We start from the raw sequence: 23,531 nt of genomic DNA, 5'->3' as shown, positions 1-23,531 counted from the left end.
GGGAGCCTTCTGTAATATGTGCTTAACTTTTCTATAAATTTAAAACAATTCCAAAAAATAAAGTCTATTAATTTTTTTTTTTTTTTTTTTTGAAGTTTTTAGTTTATTAATGTTCTCGTGAAACATCCACAGTGGCCACAGATAACATCATTGCAGCACCTTTACTCCTTCGGCTTTTTGCCAGCACCAACATTGGCCTTTGCAGTCCCCCTGACTTTCTTCATTCTGTTCTTGCGTTCCTTTCGTTGCTTTCTTGAGGTCTTTTTCTTCTCATACAGGCCATGTCTTGCAAGTCTATGTTTGGGTTCATTTTTCTTTGCATAATCCAGGGAATCGTAAATCATGCCAAAGCCAGTTGTCTTGCCACCACCAAAATGAGTTCTGAATCCAAATACAAAGATGACATCTGGTGTAGTCTTGTACATTTTGGCTAGTTTTTCCCGAATTTCTGTCTTAGGCACTGTTGCCTTCCCGGGGTGAAGGACATCAATGACCATCTGTTTCCTCTGAAGTAGTCGGTTGGTCATGAACTTTCTAGTGCGGATAGTTACGGTGTCGTTCATGATGGCGACCTATCTTCAGACAGCCAAGGAGGAAAAAAAAAGAAGTCTATTAATTCTTAAAAAGTAATACGGGTAGATTGTTTTACTTGGAAGTCAGAAAAATAGAAAAAAAAAAAACCTGAGGACCCATCATCCAGACAACCAACATTTACAATTTGCTAAATTTCTGTCCAGGATTTTTTCTTTGTGTAGCCTTTTACCAATAGCATTTTATTTACACCTATATTATATCTCATACCCTCGTTCATCTCTTATAATAGTTGTCTGTGTCCTCCACAAGATTTTAAGTTCCCTGAGGTCAGGAAAACCTGAAAAGTTTTTGTATTTCATATGGTTCTTGATATAACACCTGGAACTTACTAGGGTCTCAATAAGCGTTTATTTGACAGAGATGAATAAAGAAGAATCTTTGCTATATCAAATCTGTATCTGCTAGAGAAAAAAAAATCACAGAATGATTAAGAAAAAAATATGCATTATGAGAAACTTATTTTAAAGAGTTTACATCAGAAAAAGATGATAGGAATGGGCTGAAGACCTTAACAAAATAAGAGCAAGGACAAAGAATTACTAAATTTACCTGAGGGCTGCATGGCTGGTACCTCCTGGTCATCACATTGCTCAGAGGGCTAAATCTTTGGCCAGGCTAGTCCAGGAACTAGGCTGAGAGACCTGCACAGAGCATGTGGGCTATTCTCCCAGGGTGGGCCTACAGAGCCTAATGTGAGTACATTTCCTCAAGAGAGCAAGCCACAGATGGCACTTTATAGTGTGAATGCCACCTGTCCATGCTGACTGTTAGGCAAGGGGTCCTATCCTTCTGCAGAGTTAAATAAGATCACAAGATTTGTTAGGTGAATAAAGAACTCCAGACACAAGATTAGTCCTCATCCTTAGGGCTGTTTCTTGTGAAAGTTGTCAGAATCAAAATGGAGTCACTAATTTAAAAAAAAAAAAAACCCTGACAAATAGAGCTTGGTTTGAAGAGAGGCTATGAAGAGAGGGCTCTCATGCTTGTATGCCTGATAAAAACTATCACAAAGACTGCAAAACCACAACCTTGCACAAAGGCTATGGCTACCTTACACATAAAAAACTATTTCCTTCCACAAGGACATCTGCTCAGAAACTGCCTGTCTAACTCCATGCTGTTATTGATCTTTGTAGCCAAGGAAAATTATTTCAAAGTAATCATGTAATCCTCATTTTTCCCTTTAAAAACCTTTGTCTTCCACTACCTCCCAGAATATGCACATAGTTTACTATGGCACATGTATTTCCATTGCAATGCTCTACTCCCAAATAAATATCTTTATTTTACAGGACTTCTCTTTGTTATTTGGCATTCTCTTCATATTATGGTAAATCCTACTTTAACTTTCCTCGTTTACTGTAAGAACTATACCTATTATAAGTTTCAGCACTAGAGGTTTGGACAGTTCTTTGCTTTTCTTTGTTCTGCCTCATGAGGGCTTTTGAGAAGACAAAAGTCAAAAACTCTAGAACTTCCATCTCCGTAAGGAGTAAGGCAAAACGCTGGCTCTCTGAACCACAACTACAAAGTTGCATACATAATTTTACAACCAGACTCTACCACCAGACCCTCCTGGTCATTCTCAAAGACTTTGGATCGGTACAACATCTTTCCTCTACCCAGGTCATTGAATCACAGAGTTCTACTTTTATTGGCCATTTTCTTCCCTCCGTACTCAAGAGGAAGGATTCTCAAACAAGCAATGAAACTCCTCCATCTCACATCAGCTTGCAATTTAAAACTGTATTTCCAGATGGAGTTATGCCAGTATTTGTCTGGAAAGGTTTTCAATAAACTTCTTAATTTCCTTCTTTCACTCCCTCCCTCCCTCCCTTCCTGCCTGCCTTCCTTTCTTTCTTTTCTCTGAGACAGTCTCACTCTGTTGCCCAGGCTGGAGTATAATGGCACGATCTCTGTTCCTTGAAACCTCTGCCTCCTGGGCTCAAGCAATTTCTCCTGCCTCAGCCTCCTGATTAACTGGGGTTACAGGCACCCACCACCAAGCCTGGCTATTTTTTTCTATTTTTAGTAGAGATGGGGTTTCACCATGTTGGCCAGGCTGGTTTTGAACTCCTGACCTCAAATGATCTGCCCACCTTGGCATCCCAGAGTGCTGGGATTACAGGCGTGAGCCACTGCACCCAGCCTAAACTTCTTAATTCTATAACTCATCTTTTCTATACCTGGAATCCAGAGGAATGGCAGATTTGACACACCACACCTATCATGTTTCCATCAGTCCAGGTGATACGCAATTTCAAGGCTAAGGGCTGCTAAGAACTATCCATACACACAAAGAGCAAAACCTGATGACTCTTTAAGCCTCAGATCAAATAATAATAACAAAAATAATTCACATCGATATAATGCTTTATATGCAATTCAACAAAAAGCTAAGCAATTTCTCTTTCTTTCCCTCCCTCCATCCCTTTTTTCTTTCTTTCTCTTTCTCTTTTTCTTTCTTTCCTTCCTTCCTTCCTTGCTTCCTTCCTTCCTTCCTTCCTTTTCTTTCCTTCCTTTCCTTTCCTTCCTTTCTTTCTTTCTTTCTTTTCTTTTCTTTCGACAGGGTCTCACTCTTGTCACCCAGCTTGGAGTGCGGTGGCATAAATAATGGGCTCACTGCACCCTCAACCTCCTGGGCTCAAGAGATCCTCCCATCTCAGCCCCCCAAGTAGCTGGGACTACAGGCGCACACCACTATGCCCAGCTAATTTTAAAATTTTTTGTAGAGATGGGAGCTCACTATGCTGCCCAGGCTGGACAATTTCTGAAATGTTATCTCATTTGATCAGGTGCCCTAAGGCATTATCTGATCCTCAGGCACTTTGCCTCGACTCAAGTGAGTTCAATTCCCAGCACAAACGTTTGCTGACACATCTCAAAGAACACCTAAATTATAGCCAGTCTGAGTACAGTCTCTCCTCCCTAAGAGAAAAAAGCTGAGGTGAGCTGGGGGGATGATGTATTTATTCACCTCTGGTTCTGACATACCAGGTGTGTGCGGTAAAACACCCACTGTTGAGCGGAGACCTCCTGGCTGCGGGTAGCCTGGCCCTCTTCAGGGAGTGGGGCACTGAATTACAGGCACACAGTACTGGCGTACTGTGTCCATGCCAGAAAGGGATGGGAGAAGGAGACAGGCTCTACTTTTGGATTCTGGACACACAGAACAAAACATCCAAAGCTCATTTGAGGGACCTCGGTCCAACTACAACTCCTGGTACCCTGGTACCTGGTAATAAGATCAGGTACCCAGATCTTGTTAGGAATCTGGCTAAACACCTGGCAAGTTTGGTGGGTCAAGATTCCCAGGAGAGGGATGGCAAAGATCTCAAGGATGATTTCCACTTGGTGTATGATAAAACCAAGTAGAGTTGTTTTATTTCTACCAGGACTGTGATCTGTCTACTGTAATTTCATGCTTCATGGACATTTGTTTCACTGAACAGATAATAACGATTGTAATTGCTAACAGTTTTAATTGCAGTACATGTGTGTGACTTTTTTTTTTTTGGAATGAAGTTTCACTCTTGTTGCCCAGGCTGGAGGGCAATGGTGCGATCTCAGCTCACTGCAACCTCTGCCTCCCGGGTTCAAGCGATTCTCCTGCCTCAGCCTCCTGAGTAGCTGGAATTAAAGGTGCCCACCAACACACCCAGCTAATTTTTGTATATTTGGTAGAGATGGGGTTTCACCATGTTGACCAGGCTGGTCTTGAACTTCTGACCTCAGATGATCCACCCGCCTCAGTCTCCCAAAGTGCTGGGATTACAGGCGTGAGCCACCATGCCCCACACATGTGACTTCTTTAATTCTCATTACACCTCCAAAGGTAGGTGCTGCGTTCTAACAGTACACTTCAATTGCACGGTGCTTTACGTTGTCAAATTTTAAGCCTATTCATTATAAACCATTGACCAAACACTGAGCATGTATCTCATACACAGGCACCTGATGTACATTTCCTCATGCACTCCCCACAGCCACCCTGTGGGTAGGAACTGAACTACCCTACTTGCACAGAGGAAGAAACCGAAATGTAGAGAGGCTGCATAACCCAACCAGGTTCCACAGCTGAGAGAGTGATTCAGGGGGGTATCAAAAGGAGGCCCACCATCTCCACACTCTGGGACTTTATCCAGCCTTTTTTGATCCTCATAATAACAGAACTGGTCACTACTGCACTACAGTGGGGAAGAGAACATCCCCTGATGGAGGTGACTTCTCCCAGGTCACACAAGCACTTGCCCCACTTGGCCACACGGGCCAAGCCCTCTGAGACACTGGAGGTTTGAACAGTAGGATGCCTGGTCACCTGGGTGCCTTACAGGGCTTTTTACCTGAAAGTGGGGAAGCAAATGAATCTAATTCTACAAATCACCAAATTCTACCCCAACACACAGTGGATGTCGCCTTGAAAATTATAACTCAAAATAACTTCCAATCCATACAATCCAACAAAAAAATACCACCAACTAAAAAAAAATCAAAGTAACCATTATAGATTTGAGAAAAGGGAAACTGTAAATGGAATAATGTTCAGTAACAGGTAGTGTGGTCTAATGGAATAGACACGGAACCTGGAGTCAAACTGGGACTTTGATCTTAGCTCTGCCCCTTTGAGCTGTTTGACCTTGGGGAAGTTACTTCAAGGTCCTGTTTCCCTCTTCCATAAAGTGAATGTCATGATCTCTTTCTCACAGGTGTGCTGTGGGATTAAATGAATAATGCACATAAAGTATACAGGAAATGCTCAATAAATACTAGCTTTTTCTTTTTCTTTTTCTTTTTCTTTCTTTCTTTTTTTTTTTTTTTTTTTGAGACAGAGTCTTGCTCTGTAGCTTAGGCTGGAGTGCAGTGGTGCAGTTTCGGCTCACCACAACCTCCACCTCCCAGGTTCAAGAGATTCCCCTGCTTCAGCCTCCTGAGTAGCTGGGATTACAGGTGCCTGCCACCATGCCTGGCTAATTCTTGTACTTTTAGTAGAGAAGGGATTTCACCATGTTGGCCAGGCTGGTCTCAAACTCTTGGCCTCAAGTGATCCACCCACCTCAGCCTCCCAAAGTGTTGGGATTACAGGTGTGAGCCATGGCACCCAGCCTAGCTTTAACTCTTATTTAGGTAAGTTCTGATTAATGCAACTAAAAAAGAAAAATTAGGGCCAAGCGCAGTGGCTCAAACCTGTAATCCCAGGCTGATGCAGGAGGATTACTTAAAGACAGGAGTTTGAGACTAGCCTGGGCAAAATAGTGAGACCTCATCTCCCTAGAAAGATTTTTAAAATGAGCTGGGTTGCAGTGAGCTATGATTGTACCACTGCACTCCAGCCTGGGTGACAGAGTGAGACCCCATCTCTAAAAAACAAAAACAAAAGAAAGCTCAATGGAGGAACTGGCTTGATAAAAAGAATATCAGGGCAAGGTAGTAAGGGTATTTCTTACTGTCTTTTTTTTTTTTTTGAGATGGAGTCTTACTCTGTCACCCAGGCTGGAATTCAGTGGCGTGATCTTGGCTCCACCTCCGGGGTTCAAACAATTCTCCTGCCTCAGCCTCATGAGTAGCTGGGACTACAGGCATGCACCATCACACCAGCTAATTTTTGTATTTTTAGTAGAGACAGGGTTTCGCCACGTAAGCCAGGCTAGTCTCAAACTCCTGACCTCAGGTGATCCACCGCCTTGGCCTCCCAAGTGCTGGGATTACAGGCGGGAGCCACCATGCCTGATCCTACTGTCTTACTTTGGATTCACTTAATAAATAAAAATTCAATTTGGGGGCATGGGTGAAAGGATTCTTTCCTATGTTCTCAGCTCCTCCACCAGTAGGGGCTCAGTAAAGCCCTGTGTTGTGGAATATGACAGGTAGGAAACCAAAAGGTGATTAAAGATCTGGCTCTTAGAGTAATTCTTTTGTTCCCTGAAGGTGATTGTTTGACTTGTGTTTCTTGTCCTCATTATTATTCTTTCTCATACTCGAATTTTATTTGTTAAGGGAGAAAAAAGGCTTAAAACAAAGCCTCATTATCCTCATCTGGATAATGTTGGCATTGTGAGACTATGCAATTTCTAGCTTTGTTTGGCTTAAAGAACCTCTATATGTGCGTGAAATAAATGTCAATTTAATGTTTTAGATTTCTGCTACAAGGCTGGGGCAGCTGGGATCATCCAGCAATTCCTCCTTTATGCTGGTTTGTGGCCATTCTTGTTCCAAGAGAAGACAAACTTGCATTTCAAAATTAAACTCTGAAATTTGAAAATAAAAGCAGGAAAAAAAAAAACTTCCCTAGGCCAGAAGGAATGATTTAAATTTTCAGAGAGCTCCTTGGCATTTCAAGGGTAGTGATAAACCATTGGAATTTACTTTGATGTTTCAGCTCTAGCACAGCACCCCCTCAGCCTCCCCAGGCCTCCTCCTCCGTCCCCTGTGTCTGACTGGGTAGTCACTGCTCTGGGGCCTGGAACCCTCCCAGTCTCATTCCCCTGTTTGTGTATCTGAGTATCTCTATGTCTTTAGATCTTCTTCATGCTTTCTCTGTTGTCCTGTCTCCCTCTCCCAAAGTCTGTCTGTCTTGTCGCCCCCCTGGCCCCGTGCTTTTTAAATTTGGCTCCTGCTTTGTGGCACTGTCTTGAATACACAGGTTTGACTGCTGGTTGACATTTATTTATTTGTTTGTTTATTTATTTTGAGATGGAGTCTTGCTCTGTTACCCAGGCTGGAGAGCAATGGCAAGCTCTCAGTTCACTGCAGCCTCTGCCTCCCTGGCGCAAGCAATTCTACAGCCTCAGCCTCTGGAGTAGCTGGGATTACAGGCCTGTGCCACCACACCCGGCCAAATTTTTTTTTTCTTTCTTTCTTTTTTTATTGAGACGGAGTCTCGCTCTGTCGCCCAGGCTGGAGTGCAGTGGCCCGATCTCAGCTCACCGCAACCTCCGCCACCCGGGTTCGAGTGATTCTCATGCCTCAACCTCCCAAGTAGCTGGGACTACAGGCACGTGCCACCACACCCAGCTAATTTTTTTGTATTTTTAGGAGAGATAGGGTTTCACCACGTTGGTCAGGCTGGTCTCGATCTCCTGACCTTAGGTGATCCACCTGCCTCGGCCCCCCAAAGTGCTGGGATTACAGGCCTGAGCCACCGCACCCGCCTATTTTTTCTTTCTTTCTTTCTTTTTTTTTTTTTTTGAGACAGAGTTTCGCTCTTGTTGCCTAGGCTGGAGTGCAATGGCGTGATCTCGGCTCACCGCAACCTCCGTCTCCCGAGTTCAAGTGATTCTCCTGCCTCAGCCTCCTGAGTAGCTGGGATTACAGGCATGCGCCACCACAGCTGGCTAATTTTGTTATTTTTAGTAGAGACGGGGTTTCTCCATGTTGGTCAGGCTGGTCTCAAACTCAGGTGATCCGCCCGCCTCGGCCTCCCAAAGTGCTGGGATTACAGGCATGTGCCACCATGCCTGGCCTATTTTTTCTTTTTGAGACAGGGTCTCCCTCTGTCACCCAGGCTGGAGTGCACTGGAGCAATCTGGGCTCACTGCAACCTTCGCCTCCTGGGTTTAAGTGATGCTTTCACCCCAGCTTCCTGAGTAGCTGGGACTACAGGCGCTTGCCACCATACCCAGCTGATGTTTTAAATTTTTTCTGCAGGGACAAGGACTCATTTTATTGCCCAGGCTGATCTCAAACTCCTGGGCTTTGTGATCCTCCCACCTTGACCTCGCAAAGTGCTGGGTTTATAGGCATGAGCCACTGCACCTGGCCTCACTTTTTGTTTTTTTTTTTTAATGGCTAACTAGACCTCACAATGTGTTCCCCACACTAGGGTTGTCACCGAGAAGTATAAGGAGCAAAAAAAAAGTGAAAAGAGAAGGATGAGGAGGAAACTTAATATTATACAAAGCTCCTGGGAATACTGGAGAGCCCCTTTGCCGGGGGCATTCGAGGAGGAACAGGTTGCTGCTGCAGAGGAAGGAACGTCTGGGTTCCATAGCTTGGAAACAGGCTCTCCTTGAGGGTCGCTCACCGTCACAGGCTCTCTCTGCACTGGAGATCCGGCCTTCTGGAGGCTGGCAGGGAGGACGTGCTGGAGCAGGAAGAGCTCAGCTTTGCACCAGGCAGATGTCCTTTGGAATCCTGGCTCTGCTGCTTACAGCAGTGTGACTTCCCAGGCAAATCGTTTAACCTCTCTAAGTCCAGATAGCCTCATTTGTAAGAAATGAGCAATGCTACCTCCTGTGTGGAGTAGCAAGGATTAAATGATGTGTTGTAAAACACCAAATAGACCCGGGCTCATAATAGGAGTTCAGAAAGTGTGATTTTCCTCCCTCCTCCTTTCATGGTGGTCTTTAACTTGCCTTTATTCTGAAGTTTGTTAAGGCTGTTGGGAACTCAGAACACATTTACTCATAAAAACCAGTAGCCCTGGGCTTTGTGAGGTCTGACCCCCAACCCCTGCCTAACTCACCATCCCTATTCTCTTCCCATCACCCTCATTCAGGGACTTGACTTTCAAGACATGGTGGGTTCTTCTGCTGTCTTCCAAATACCCCTGGGGTTCCCTACCCATAAGTTTTTGCTCTTTCACCCCAGAATCTCAGACCTCTGCTTAGAACTGTCCATCAAATCAATATCCAGGTGAAATCCAAATTCTAGCTCCTCCATCTCCCAATGTTATGCAGAATTGATTTCTTTCTCGTCTGAATTCTTATTCTACTTTATCTGAGTAGTAATATCAGCTTTATAATAAAAATCACAACATATTGCCTTTTATGGCTGTTATGGGGAGTGTCACATATTCTTATATCCCTCACACTGTTCAATAACCACTTTCTGTGGGATAAATAATAATAGCTGCATTTGTTGCATGCACACTACGCCAGGCAATGTGCTATGGCCTTTATCTACATTTCTTCATTTAATTTCCACGACAAGGTTAAAAGAATGTATATGACCCCAATATTCTGGGTGGAGCTAAGGGTCAGATGGAGTAAGTCACTTTCTCAAGGTCAAGTAGGCAGAAACTAAAGGAGCAAGGATTCCAACCCAGCCATGTGGGACTCCCAGCTCTGTGCTCTTTCTACTTCCCAGGAAATGGAGCCTAAGTTAACAACAACAAACCGAAGTCGAGGACTGAGGACATATGCAACCCTCGGTTTGGGTGCAACCTTTATCAATGTCCTAAACTGACAGATGACGTAGAGGCAGCCGTTTCGCTGACTAGGGAAGGTAGCCCAAGGAAGCTAAGATGCTAGAGTCCAAATTTAAGTTCTACGAGACGCTGCAGAAAACATTTACAGTCACTAGAGGGCTCTCTCTCCCTTAAGCAAAAAGCGCAGCACCGCCCGCGCGCGGTAGCCTCGGGACCCCGCCCCCGGGAGGCCGCTCGGAGCTCCACGCTGCCTCCCTGAAGCCCAGTCCATTTTGCCTACATCCTTGTCCGGGCAAAGCCCTGGAGAATCCATAGGGCAGTGCCCCAAGCTGGAGCAGTTTTCACAGCCACATCCCGGGCTGCGCTGGGTTGGGGATGCTTTGAGGTTCCTCTGGGGGCTCCCTGCTCTCTGTTTACCAAGCAGAGGGGAGTTGGGAAGGGGAGAAGTGCAGACTTAGTGGTGGGGTAATCCAGAAATGCATCCCTCAAAGGCCAGCCTGGCCTGGTCCAGGCCCTAAGCTCTCTGGGGAAGGACGGCTGGGAACCCCGCCTTGGCGGGCTCTGCGGGTCCTGCGCCCGGGTAGATTTTGCTCAGATGGGGAGAGGGGACCCCCTCCACGCCCCCGGAGTAGTGAACACCATTTTGTTTGAAAGTATCCTGCAAAGAGAACCACCTCACGAGGCCATGGCTGCCAGGGAACTCCTCTCCCCATCGGATCGCGGGGGAGCCCGGGGAGGGAGGGATTCTGCAGCTGCAGTTTGGGGGTCCTCGATGCTGTATTTTAAGGCGCATCGCAACGCCTTCGGAGTGACATTAAATGCAAAGAGGCAAATGACTAATCCAAACTATTATTACAACTGCAGAAAATAACACAGATCAATGGCAAAAGCTTGAACCGGGATTAGCTAGGGAGGTGGGACAAACCCGGGATGATCCTTCCTCTCCTTTTTTAGATTTGTTGATTTTGGTAAATTATGTATGTATTTAAACATGAAGAAACAGGTGAAGCGAATGTAAATTGGGTTATGAATAATTTCCAAAGGCTTCGCTGTCCCTTGACGGAAGCCAGAAATAAGACAGGCACTGGGCCTGAGCGCTCTGGACAGGGAAGCACCCGCGTGGCGCTGGGCAAAATCTTCTCAGTGGAGAGAACGCACTCCGGGTTCGAAACCTCACCGGGTGCAGATGCGAACTGCGGTGGCCCCAAGTGGCCGTCCACTTTGTTCATGAGAACAGTTTTCCTATAACGCCCAACTGGCCCTTTGCATCCTGCAATTCCGCGGGCGTCGGAGCGGGTCTTGGCGCGAACCAGGCGGCCTCGGCGGGGGTCCCGCGGCGGAGGGCAGCGCGGCCGCAGCCCGGGAGCGGCGGCCGCGGCATTGTTTCAGCCCCCCGGGGTGGGATCCAGCTGGGGGAGGGGAGGGGAGGCGGGGTGTCCTCTGGAACCGCCCCCGGCCCTCCCCGGGGACCCGTGCCTCAGCACGTCCAGGCTTTATGGTGTCCTGAGTCGCCATGGAAATCCAAGGGAACGCGGAGCCGGGTGCTAGGGGGGTCGGTGAGTTCTCCGGCCGCGCCCTACGTCCGCTCTCGGACCCCGGCCCTGCAGCAGGGCCTGCCGGGAGTTGTAGTCCCCAGGCGGCGGTGGCGCGCGGCGCCGAGGATGCGGGGCGCCGCCTGTCCCCGCCTCCCCTTAACCTGCTAGCCGAGGTGGGGAGCGGCGGGAGGAGCCGGCCGCGCGGTGATTGGCGGAGGCCGCTCCCAGCCCCCGACACGCGCCCCTCCCCCGCTCCCCACTCTGGACTCCCGCGCTGGGCGCGCTGAGGCGGCCCCCGAGCGAGCGAGCTTGCAGCCGCCGCCGCCCCGAGCACCCGCAGCTCCGGCGCCGCGACGAGACGGAGACGGACCGAGCCACCGGCCCCCGCGGCCGCAGCATCTCGGAGGAGTGGGTGATGGCAGGGGGGTCGGTGGGCTTACCCCTCCTAGGCTAGGACATCCTCCTCTCGCCCTTCTGTTTCTGCGTGAGGCGCACAAAAGGGCGGGGAGCCGGGTGCGCCTAGGGCCTGGCCGCAGGGGACGCGGCGGGAGGTGTGGTTTGGGGTTGGGAGGTGGCCATCGGGGCTAAGCCGGGGCGCTCTTGGGGTCTTCTTTGTACGCCCACGAAGCGCCGTGCCGGGCCTTGCTCACAGTAAGCGTTTAATGTGTGCTCGCGGGGTTGCAAAGCCCTGGGGTGAGGAGGCGGCTCGGCCGAGGGGTTTCGCGCCTAGCACGCAGTGGGCCGCTTCCCTAGCCGGGCACGGTGCAGTGGACCGCTGGAGGGCTGGGCGGGGGCGCCTCTGGCCGGGGGCCAGTCCTGCCGGTCCCAGGATCTGCGCTGTCCCCGGTCCCACACACCACCCAGATACACACCCTCCGTCCTTCTCCTCTCCGAGTTGGGATCTGCCCAGCCTGGACCCGACCGGGCGATCTGTTCCACCCGCCCGGCTAACGGAGCGGACGCCTGCAGAGGACTCGCCCGCCGCCTCCGAGCCTCCTGCCTGAGCCACAAAGGCCTCCTGCGGCTGCCCAGCCCGGAGCGGGCGCTGAGCTGGGTCCCTCGGCTGGAGCCCAGCGCGGGAGCCCGCCTTGCAGCATCGATCTCAGTGGGCACCGACGTCGACGCCCCGGGCCTGGGGACGGGGCTGGAGTCTGAGCTGGAGAGAAGCCGGGAGAGGGCGAAGGGAGGCCTTGGTTGAGAAAAGATGGGGATGGGGAAGGCTGGGGAGCTGGGTTAGGACAGGTAGTGGGTCTCGGGGAGCAAGGAGTGGGAACTAGCGTTTGAGGAGGAAAGAGAAGGGGTGGGGGCGGGTCCGAAGAACGAGGGAAGGAGCTCGGTGCAGGTGGCGCCCGGCGAGGCTGGATCTGCTGAAGAATGGGGAGGGGAGGAGGGATGCAGGCGGGTGGAGGCCGCCTGGGTTTGAGGAGGGAGGACGGGAGCGAGGAGGAGACCCGCGCTGTGCGGGGGAGGGGGCCTCCTGGGAAGGGGAGCCTCCCGAGGAGGGAGGGGCAAGCAGCTGAGAGGCGGTCTCGGGCCCGAGGATCCTCAGCTCCAGGCGCGGGGCCCCGCGGCCCAGGTGGCCGGCTGGGCGTGGCCCTCGGACCGGGGCTAGGGACCTAGGGTGGCAGATCCGGGACAGGGCTGGGCTGGCTTGGTAAGGAGCTTTGTCTCCAGGCTTGAAACCAGCCGGTAGCGACTCGCTTAGGGTTTTGTGATCTTCCGCGGCGCCCTCGGCACGCCCTTTTCTCGAGGAGCTGAAAGGCTTTGCCCAGCGGCAGGTGCTGCCAGGGAGGCGGGTCTCCCTTCGGGGAGACCCGGAGAACAATAGCCGACCCTGGTGTCCACCCGACGACGAACCAGGGCCACCCAGGACGCGAGGGTGCAGTTTTCTGGTGCTGGGAATACTCCCTGCGGAACCTCCGGGCACGTGCTGGCTTTGGGGTTGTATGGGGGCCTGGCCCCGCCGGGAATCCCGTGTGGGAGGCGCTCCCCCGGCCTGGAGGCCTGCAGACAGCCACACCCCCACTCCGGCTCGGGTGCCTTCTGGTGCAGCGCCGCTGCCGGCCCCGCGCTGTCCACCCACTGCCGAGACGCGGCGTGGTTAGTGGCGCGGAGCTGCCGGGCGGCAACGCAGGTGCCGGAGACTGGAGGTCGCCTCGGTGCAGCGCGGGTTCCCACGAGCAGTGGCTTTGTCTGCCGAGGCGGCCGGAGTCTAGGGGCTGCTGCTGTGCTTTCTCAGGGGGAGCCGTAAGGGCTGGTGCGGATTGTGGTCAAATTGCGGAGAAGCGGGTGGAAATGATCCCGCAAGGGTGAGGCTCTCGGTTTGGGAGCCGCTGCTAGGGGAGCAGTGCTTTTCTTTGCCAGTGACCACACCCAAGCCAGTGCGTCTCTTGCAGACTTCGCCCATATTGTCTGCTGACCTAAGACTGGGGTAGCTCTGTGATAGGCGGTGGCTGCTTGCCCATGGGAAAGCAGATGAACCGAATGGAAGCTTAAAACAGGCTTTCAGCAGGGCTTTCCATGCACTCAGCCTCTCGCCCGCCGTCTAAACACCTTGCAAGTCACCGCTGTAGCGCCTTGACATGTGAAGTGACGGCCAAAGCCAGAATTCTGTGTTGCACTGTTGCTTTGATAACTGGTTAGATGACAAGTTAAAGGTGAATCTTTAGCATAAAGTTATCATTTTAAATTGCCATTCATTAAAAAAAAGGAATGTTTTTGTTCCCAGGCTGGGCGACACTTGGCATTGTAGAACTCATTGATGCCACTTACATTTGCCACTAAGTTAACTGAGAGCCTGTTGGTTCTCTTAACCCAGCCTTGAAATCTCAGGATTTTCTTTCTTAACAAGGTTGGTGCGTAAGGTGAAGGACTGTGCTGTGGCTGTTGGCTCTTGCCCAGGACAGATGATAGCTGCCAAAGTGAAGGCCTCTTGTCTGAGTGTACAGATGATAGCTGCCAAAGTGAAGGCCTCTTGTCTGAGTGTCCTATCTGGCCATAGGGAGTCAGCAGTAGGCTATGTCTTGCTGGTTTTAAAGGATGGTGTTTTGAGGAGGTGCCTCACAGAATTTACAAAACTGGTCTGGAAGGACTAGCTGGAACATTGCTCATTGGTTGTTTTTAACTATGTTTTAACCGAATTATATATATATATATATATATATTAATATGTATATACACACATATATACACATACTATATTTTAACTAAATTATATATGTGTGTGTGTATTTATGCATACACACACAAACATGCATTCAGAGTACATAAAAACTAGGAATCTCAATATTAGAAACCCAGAAATCTGACAATGAAGGTTTTTTCTTGTAAGAGAGCTCCAATGGGAAACATGTTTTCATATTATTACCCAAAGGGGACAATTTCAGGAAGGAGTGTTTTGTTGGCTTCTTTTTTGTAATAATTTTATGGATTTTTAAAAGGATGTAATCGTCTCAAAGCACTCTGTGAACATCCATTCCAGTCTGTTCCTCATGGCAGGGAATCCATAGACAAGGAATGCCGGTATGACCAGCCCGTTTTTACAGGGATCATGGAGAGAAAGCAGCCTCCGTCTCCCACCTTCTGCTGGTGCTGCTCCAGTAAAACACCTGGAAGACACAACTCAGAAAGGGGAGAGGCAGGTGGCCCCAGAGAAGGACTTTATGTCCCCAGAATTCCAGGATGCCATTCTTGAGCTTGGGGACCTTGGCTAGGTACACAAAGATGTTCATGGGACGTGAAGGCCTGGCTGTTGTCAGCATAACCTCTCTAGGTGCAAACATTAGCAGGGTCATTGCATTATTCTCAGTGCTTCTATCTCTGGAAAGAGTTCCACAGCAAGGCAAGTTTACACAGTTGGCCAAAATCAGGTCTCAGGACTTGGCGTAAACTTCATTTGTGGCACTTCCACATCTCTTCTCCTGCCATAGCTATCTGAGAATTTCTGCTTCTTAATAGCTTCTCTGACCCAGGATTCTGTATGATCCTGCATTAGCTCCAAGGGACTGTAAGCCAAAGGGCAGCATGACTATAGGCAGGTCTCTGGGGTAAACGTAAATTGTGGCCGGGCACCATGGTTCACGCCTGTAATCCCAACATTTTGGGAGGCTGAGACGGGGGGATCACTTGAGGTCAGGAGTTCGAGACCAGCCTGGCCAACATGGTGAAACTCCATCTCTACTAAAAATACAAAAAAATTAGTCTGACATGGTGGCACACACCTGTAGTCCCAGCTACTTGGGAGGCTGAGGCTGGAGAATCGCTTGAACCCGGGAGGCAGAGGTTGCAGTGAGCTGAGATTGTGCCACTGCACTCCAGCCTGGGCAACAGAGTGAGACTCTGTCTCAAAAAAAAATGTAAATTGTGTGTTCAGATCATTTTCTTACGGCACAGAAAAATATTGAGAGCCAGAGAAGTTGGACAAGAGTATCTGAGACTCAGTCTATCTTCCTGATGTGAAAATTTACCAGTTTCTGACAGAATCTGATCCTGTGTATCTTTTTTGTTTTCTGAGGTATAAAAACATATTCCAGAAAAGTCTTCTAAGACTTAATTCACAGGAATCCTGTAGAACAAGATATCTTTGTCAACATGAAGTTCTGAAGGGAAAACTTGGTGTAATATGGGAGCAAATAAGAATAAATGTGTTTTATCATTTTTCAAGTAAGCAGGTGTTTGATTTCATTGCGCTGCTAATGGATAAATGAGAAATAATTTCAAAATTGCTTTGCCTTGCTTTTTTTCATATGAAGATGAAAGGTTGAAATACCATAGCATGAATCTTTTGTGAGCTTTGGTATTTATATATAAAAGTGGGCACAAATTATACACTTGAACAAAAGAAATTCAGGGAAGAACATGGTGTATGATTTGTTCTACTTCAGTCTTTGAAACTTGTTTCATTTAAAATAAGCTGATTTAACCATTGATTGAACCAAGCACTTGGTTGCCAAGCTTGCCAAGCACTCCCATCAATCACAGCCCTGTTCTGTACTTGTTCCCTTGCCTCCCTCCTCCCTCGTCACAATCCAGGCTCAGCAGAAGCACACACAGGAGGGAGAGCCAGAAAGCCTGGGTTCAGATTTCACCTTGGCCACTTTCTGTTTATCCGTGCAATGAGGATGGTTGTATTAGGTTGGTGCAGAAGTAATTGCTGTTTTTGCCATTACTTTTAATGACAAAAACTGCAGTGACTTCTGCACCAACTTAACAGTATCTAGGTCCGGGGTTGTTCTGAGGCTTACATGAGTTAATGGTTAGCACTGAGAACAGCATCTGGCATCTCGTAAGTGCTCAGTAAAAGTTATCATCACCATCAGCAGCAGCATCATATTCTACCTCTAAAATGTGTGTCCACAAAAACAACACTTTGATTCCCTATTTAATCTTTCATCCCAAGGGGCCATGGCAAGTTGCTGTAGGGATTAACAGTGGGAACAGAGGGAATGATTAGGACTCCTTTCTAAAACTCCCACCCTTGCAAATAGTAGGAATAGCTCTCTGTGGAGTCTGTTTCCTGGCAGCCTCTTTAAGCTCAGCTGTTTTTAGCAGCTGAGAACTTGGAGAATTAAGAGTGTTCCAGAAGCGCTGTGACCTCAGCTTTGCTGCATCATTCCTTTGAGTGGGGTTAGGCTGGCGTGGCTGGTGAGAAGCTGTTGTCCCAAGGCTATTTAATTCTTGGTGTAGGGAAGAGTCATCGTGTTTGGTTGATGGCAAATTGTTGGGAATAAAGAAAACTCAGGTTTTCCAGCTAAGAAATACGGAATTTTGTGCAACTTGGAACCACAGTTATTTGTTTCAGAAACACTTTCAAAGCACTCTGTGCCAGGGGTGGTTCTGATTCCTATGTGTTAGGTTACTGTTATTATCCCCATTTTACAAATGAGGTAACAAAAGTAAAAAGGACACCGAGATGGGGACATGGCAGAGCCAGGCCTTGAACCCAAGGGGTTTGATTACCATCTTTATCAGTTCTCCAGGATAACTGGAGCTCTCCAAAAAAAACAGAAAATCAGTTCTCCAGAAAAACAAAACCAATAGGATTGGTTTATGCAATTGGAGGGGCTGGCAAGTCCCATATCTATAGGGAAGGCTGGCAGACTGGAAGCTAGGCAGGAGCTCATGGAGCACTCTTTACTTAGAATTTCTTCTTTCTCAGGGAAAACTCAGTTTTTCTCTTAAGGCCTTTTAACTAATCATATGAGGCCCACCCACACTATCAAGGAAAAATCTCCTTTCCTTAAAGTCAACCACCCAGCCTGGGCAGCATAGGGAAACCCTATCTCTACAAAAGTTAAAAAAAATTAGCCAGGCGTGGTGGCACATGCCTGTGGTCCCAGCTACTTGAGAGGGTGATGTCGGAGGATTGCTTGGGCCTTGGAGGTCAAGACTGCAGTGAGCTGTGATTACACCACTGCACTTCAGCCTGAGCAACAGAGCAAGACTCTCTCAAAAATTAAAAAATTAAAAAAAATAAAGTCAACTGATTATAGATGTTAACCACATCTACAAAATACCTTCACAGCAACACTTAGATGAATCTTTTATTGGATAATGGTACTATAGCCTAGCAAAGTTGACACAAAGAACTAACTAGGCCAGGCACAGTAGCTCACACCTGTAATCCCAGCATTTTGGGAGTTCGGGGCAGGAAGATCACTTGAGGTCAGGAGTTTGAGACCAGCCTGGTCAATATGGTGAAACCCTCTCTCTACTAAAAATACAAAAATTAGCCAGGCATGGCGGCACATACCTGTAGCCCCAGCTACTCAGGAGGCTGAAGCACAAGAATCACTTGAACTGGGAAGGTGGAGGTTGCAGTGAGCCAAGGTCGCACCATTGCACTCTAGCCTGGGTGACAAAGTAAGACTGTCTCAAAAAAACAAAAAACAACAACAACAAAAAAAGAAAGAAACCCTAACCATAAAAGGATCCATGCCTTTAAACACTACCTCAAACTGAGAACCTTATGAGTTGGGTGTGAGATTCACAGTTAACTAAATAATTTAGCAATAGGCTATCCCATTACAAAATGGTGCACCTCACCTTGTTTAAAATAGAATTTGGACCTCTTTTCTCATCCATGTGGCTTCTAGCCCAAAATATTGCTTAGAGTAACCATTCAACAGATAATATTGAAAGAATGACTGACTGAATGGTTTTAGATGATATTTTACAGGATTTTCCAGCTACTGAGACCTCTGGCTCCCCATTTAAATTTTTTTTCTTTTTCTTTTCTTTTCCTTTTTTTTGAGATGGAGTCTGGCTCTGTCACCCAGGCTGGAGTGCAGTGGCGTGATCTCAGCTCATGGCAACCTCCACCTCCTGGGTTCAAGCGATTCTTCTACCTCAGCCTCCCGAGTAGCTGGGACTACAGGCGCCTGCCACCATGCCCAGCTAAACTTTTGTATTTTTAGTAGAGACAGGGTTTTACCATGTTGGCCAGGCTGGTCTGTAACTCTTGGCCTCAGGTGATCCGCCCGCCTCAGCTTCCCAAAGTGCTGGGATCACAGGCGTGAGCCACTGCGCCTGGCCTCCCTGTTAAATTAAAAATCATCTGGCCTGTGCTGGGGGCGGTGGCTCATGCCTGAAATCCCACCACTTTGGGAGGCTGAGGCGGGTGGGTCATAAAGTCAGGAGTTCGAGACCAGCCTGGTCAATATGGTGAAACCCCGTCTCTACTAAAAATACAAAAGTTTAGCTGGGCATGGTGGCAGGTGCCTGTAGTCCCAGCTACTCGGGAGGCTGAGGTAGAAGAATCGCTTGAACCCAGGAGGCGGAGGTTGCAGTGAGCGGAGATCAAGCCACTGCACTCCAGCCTGGGTGACAGAGCCAGACTCCGTATCAAAAAAAAAAAAAAAAAAAATCTGGCCCAAGTAAGATTGAGTTTTTGTAAATGACTAGATTCTTTTGGGAAGAAAGGAGAACTTCTGCATTCTGAATTGTGCACATGTCACTCCCCACTACCTAACATCTGTCCACTTTCATTGGTTCGGCAAAGGGGTTGGGATCTGTTGCTGCCTGGACTTCCTGTGAATGTGTGTCTCCCACACGTTAGTAGTGCCCAGCACTCAATCACACCATCTTTGTGTCACTCCAGTGTCCATTTCTAAGCTGCCCCTTTGTTGATTTCAAATCCGCCATGGGCTGACTCGAAATTCTCAGGCCTTGGGTCTTTATTCTCCCTTCTTTTGTCTGGTCCTGTCCTTCCCTTTGTCCTTCTGCAGAGCAAGATCCACTATTGATACAGAAGTCGCCTCCTTTCTAATTTTTTACTTCGGATTTCTGACCTTGTAGATTGATATGTTTGTTCTGTTACAAAATTCAAAAGCAACCCCCAATTTTTTCATTTAATATCTTTTTGCTCCTGTTTCCGGCATATGTGAAACACTTTCAACCTTAATGAAGTTACTTAAATTGTTTTAAGTTTGCCGTATCGTCAAGTGGCAATACACATACACGAAACAGTCACTTTTGGCGGGTACAGTGGCTGAGGGTTCTTTTGAAAAAAAACTCTTTAGTAAAGTATAACAGATAAACTGAGAAGTGTACAAACCATAAGTGTATAGCTTGATGAGACATACCCATGTAATCTGCACCAAATTCAGACACAGAAAATTGGAGTCTCTGAGCCTACTATGGCTCAGAAGCCTGCCTGATTCAAAATCTTATTATTTAAAAAAAGGAAAAAAAGAAAGAAACAGAATTATCAGTACTCAAGGAGAGTCTCTAGTTACTTAGTATTCTTCCTCCATATCCTGATTCCTTACACACAGATCAATCAGCTTTGCCTATTTTTGAACTTTTTACAAATGGAATCATGTAGTCCATATTCTCTCACCAGTGGCTTCTTGTGCTCAAGGTTATATGTGTGAGATTTCTCTTACTGTTGTATCTAATTTGCTCATTTTTTTCATTGCTATATAGCATCCCACTGTATGTATGTACCAAATGTGTCAGTTATGTTGCTAATGGTATTTGGATAGTTTCTGGTTTGGGGATCTCATGGACAGTGCTGCTGTGAACATTCTAGTAGGTGTCTTGGTGAACGCGTGTGTTTCTGTTGGGTATATATATATATACCTAGGAGTGAAATACTGGGTCAGGGATACACATATGTTCTGTTTTAGTAAATTGTGCCAAATGCTAAGATTAATGGTGAAATTTTAAAAAAATCTTCTGAGGTATGCAATGCAGCTGATTAAACCAAAATCCTAAAGACTGGCACAATATTATGGCTTGATCAGAGGTTGACTTCCAACTCTTATTCTTCAGCAAAAAGTAGAACTTTAAGCTATTATCTCTGACTCCACAGTAATCTATCAGTTTAAAAAATTATATATAATATATACATATATATGTAATAAATATTACATATGTATATATAATATATATATTATACTAGTTTCCAAGAATTGTCCACAAACAACCAGTTGATTGGCTGAAATGAACACTGTTAAACTAAACGGTGTACATCTACCTTAGTCTTGCTACCGCAGTTTTCTTAACTCATGTTTCTTAAGGAAAAGATGAAAATCATATTATAAATGCAACATTGGTCCAAAGATCGTTCCAGAGATGTCCTGACAGCCTTGGGCAAGATTAACAAGTGATTTTTATTGTTAACTAATTTATATTTCTTGTATTGGGTCAAATAGGAGTTTTGAATTGTGTGATTTCTGTGACTTAAAAAAAGTCTCAGCTGGGCGTGGTGGCTGATGCCTGTAATCCCAACACTTTTCGGGCACAAGGTGGACAGATCACCTGAGGTCAGGAGTTTGAGACCAGCCTGGCCAACATATAGCAAAATCCCATCTCTACTAAAAAATACAAAACTTAGCTGGGAGTGGTGATGCACACCTGTAGTTCCAGCCACTTGGGAAGCTGAGGCAGGAGAATCGCTTGAACCCGAGAGGTGGAGTTTGCAGTGAGCCGAGATTGCTCCACTGCCCTCCAGCCTGGGCGACAGAGCGAGACTCCATCTCAAAAAAAAAAAAAAAAAAAAAAAGATTCCTGCAAAAGTGTCAGCTTGGAATCACAGAGTTCAGATTTCTTATTTGGCCAGACACGACATTGATTTCTAATAATGGCCAGATTTCTTATTTCTTATAATAATTTCAGATTTCCTATAATGGCCAGACAGGACACTGCCTTTTTTAAATTTAGAAATAGAATTATGACATATATCTTATTTTCTATAGGTTTCTGGAAAAACTTAAAATAGATGTGATTTTTACAGTTGGATTATAATGGAAAGAACCTCTGCAACTAATGAAAAAAATAAAGATGAGGCACAATGGTATGACCACTAACCTTCAGCCTGTCGCATCTCATGTTAATGGCCAGTATCATCGTGTGGCCCAGGAGAGATGGCAGTGATGGGCATGGCCAGTGTGGATAAAGGACAGTGGTTGAGGCATAATTATAGGATGGTGGTAATGAAACACGAGCAGCCAGAGATGCCTGCCAAGGCAGTCATGAACTCCTAACTTGGCTGGTTTTTCCTTATGTGATCCATTCACAGCCCAAATTGTTCCTGAGAAAGATTTCTTTTAGCATGTGGTCTGCCATGTTTGGTATTTGTCTTTATACGAACAAGTGAATGAGATCAGACTTAACATATCTTTTTTTTTTTTTTGAGACGGAGTCTCACTCTGTCACCCAGGCTGGAGTGCAGAGGCGATCTCGGCTCACTGCAAGCTCCACCTCCTGGGTTCACACCATTCTCCCGCTTCAGCCTCCTGAGTAGCCGGGACTACAGGCACGCGCCACCACGCCTGGCTAATTTTTTGTAGTTTTAGTAAAGACAGAGTTTCACCGTGTTAGCCAGGATGGTCTCGATCTCCTGACCTCATGATCTGCCCGCCTCGGCCTCCCAAAGTGCTGGGATTACAGGCATGAGCCACGGCGCCTGGCCCAGACTTAACATTTCTTTAAAACTTCTACTTACTGCTTAAACTCTGAGTCCCTTAAGCACGTAGATATTTCATATTTTATATCTTTTATAATATAGGATTTATTTTTTTTTGAGACAAGGTCTCACTCTGTCACCCAGGCTAGAGTGCAGTGGCACAATCGGGGCAGCCTCAATTTCCCAGGCTCAAGCAATCCTCTCACCTCACCCTCCCAAGTAGCTGGGACCACAGGTGCAGGTGGATGCCACCACACCCAGCTATTTTTTTTTTTCCTAGAGATAGGGTCTCCCTATGTTGCCCAGGCTGGTCTTGAACCTCTCGGCTCAAGCAATCCCCCTGCCTTGGCCTCCTAAAGTACTGGGATTACAGACATCCACCTGGCCTAATTTTGTACTTTAAAATATATTAATCTAATACTCCAATTTTAATCAATTATAAACCACCCATAGACAATTTTGTTTGCCTAGCTAATGTAATTTTGGCTGATTCCGTTCAAGCCTTTGTCCATATGTTTACGTAAATTTTTACAGAGTTGTTACCACGGCATGGAAACTATTTCATATTCTGTTCTTTCATCAAAACTTTTCCATGTCTCTACCTAATTTACAAATAGAAGCTTTTAAATGACAGTCTTCAGTTCTGTTGGAATGTACTAGATTCCATTTTTAAAATTCATTTTGTTTTTATACGTTATTAGATTCTATTTATGCATTTACTTATTGATGACCATTAAGGTTATGTTCAAGTTTTTAATTATTTTAGATAGTACAACCACAAAAATCCTTATTCATATCTTTGTGAACATCACATATATCATTTTCATACCTAGCTGATAATAAGTTTTTGAGAATAGAGATTGGGTTTTTTTTTTTAAAAAAATGTTTTTGGCATAGGGGGTACAATTCTATCTATAGTACCTGATAGTTTTCACATTAAGAGAAATGTACAAATACATGTTAATTCCTTTATTTCAGAACCAACTTCACAAAGTTTCCTGATCAGCAGATACTTTCTAATCAGCCTTAATTGGCAAGTTGGTCATTGAAGAATTTGTGTGAAAGTAGGAATAAAATTGTGTGAGATACTCAGTCATTAACAGGAATAATTTGGAGGATGAAAGATTTCAAGTGAAGCTGATTTTTATCAATTAATTCTATAAAATTGTGCTGCCTCAGTGGCAGATAGCAGCTGAAGTTGGCCGTTATGACAGAAATTAAATGGTCTTGGTGTTGTGGAGAGATGATTTGGTTATGAGGCACACCCATTGCTAAGTTTGAGTATCTGGGAACAGAGTGCAAATAGCCAGAAATGGAAATGAATGTTAGTGCTGCCTGGCAAGGGAGA

The 23,531-nt window shown here is 46.5% G+C and overlaps 2 protein-coding genes across 4 annotated transcripts in view; one reads left to right on the top strand and one right to left on the bottom strand.

The window, feature by feature from the left end:
- Positions 1–23,531, top strand: part of DPYSL5 (dihydropyrimidinase like 5) — a 138,373-nt gene that overhangs the window by 23,668 nt on the left and 91,174 nt on the right. Inside the window, exon 1 of one of the 3 annotated variants that reach the window (XM_063623932.1) lies at positions 11,270–11,295. The exons of 1 other annotated variant lie outside the window; for it this stretch is intronic. The gene's annotated coding sequence lies outside the window, so the exon portion shown is untranslated. Of the gene's footprint in view, positions 1–11,269; positions 11,296–11,447; positions 11,683–23,531 lie in introns of those variants that run through there. One more of the 3 variants, XM_055253999.2, reaches the window with a different exon arrangement.
- LOC129468446 (small ribosomal subunit protein eS24) lies at positions 70–601 on the bottom strand. Its single transcript, XM_055254018.2, has one exon. It carries the CDS (start codon positions 561–563, stop codon positions 162–164), a length of 402 nt encoding a protein of 133 aa, XP_055109993.1. The 5' UTR covers positions 564–601; the 3' UTR covers positions 70–161.

This window comes from Symphalangus syndactylus, chromosome 18, assembly GCF_028878055.3.
Source record: "Symphalangus syndactylus isolate Jambi chromosome 18, NHGRI_mSymSyn1-v2.1_pri, whole genome shotgun sequence".
Lineage (NCBI taxonomy): Eukaryota > Metazoa > Chordata > Mammalia > Primates > Hylobatidae > Symphalangus > Symphalangus syndactylus.
The sequence above is the reverse complement of the archived record's forward strand: the minus strand, read 5'-3'. Positions and strand labels throughout refer to the sequence as shown.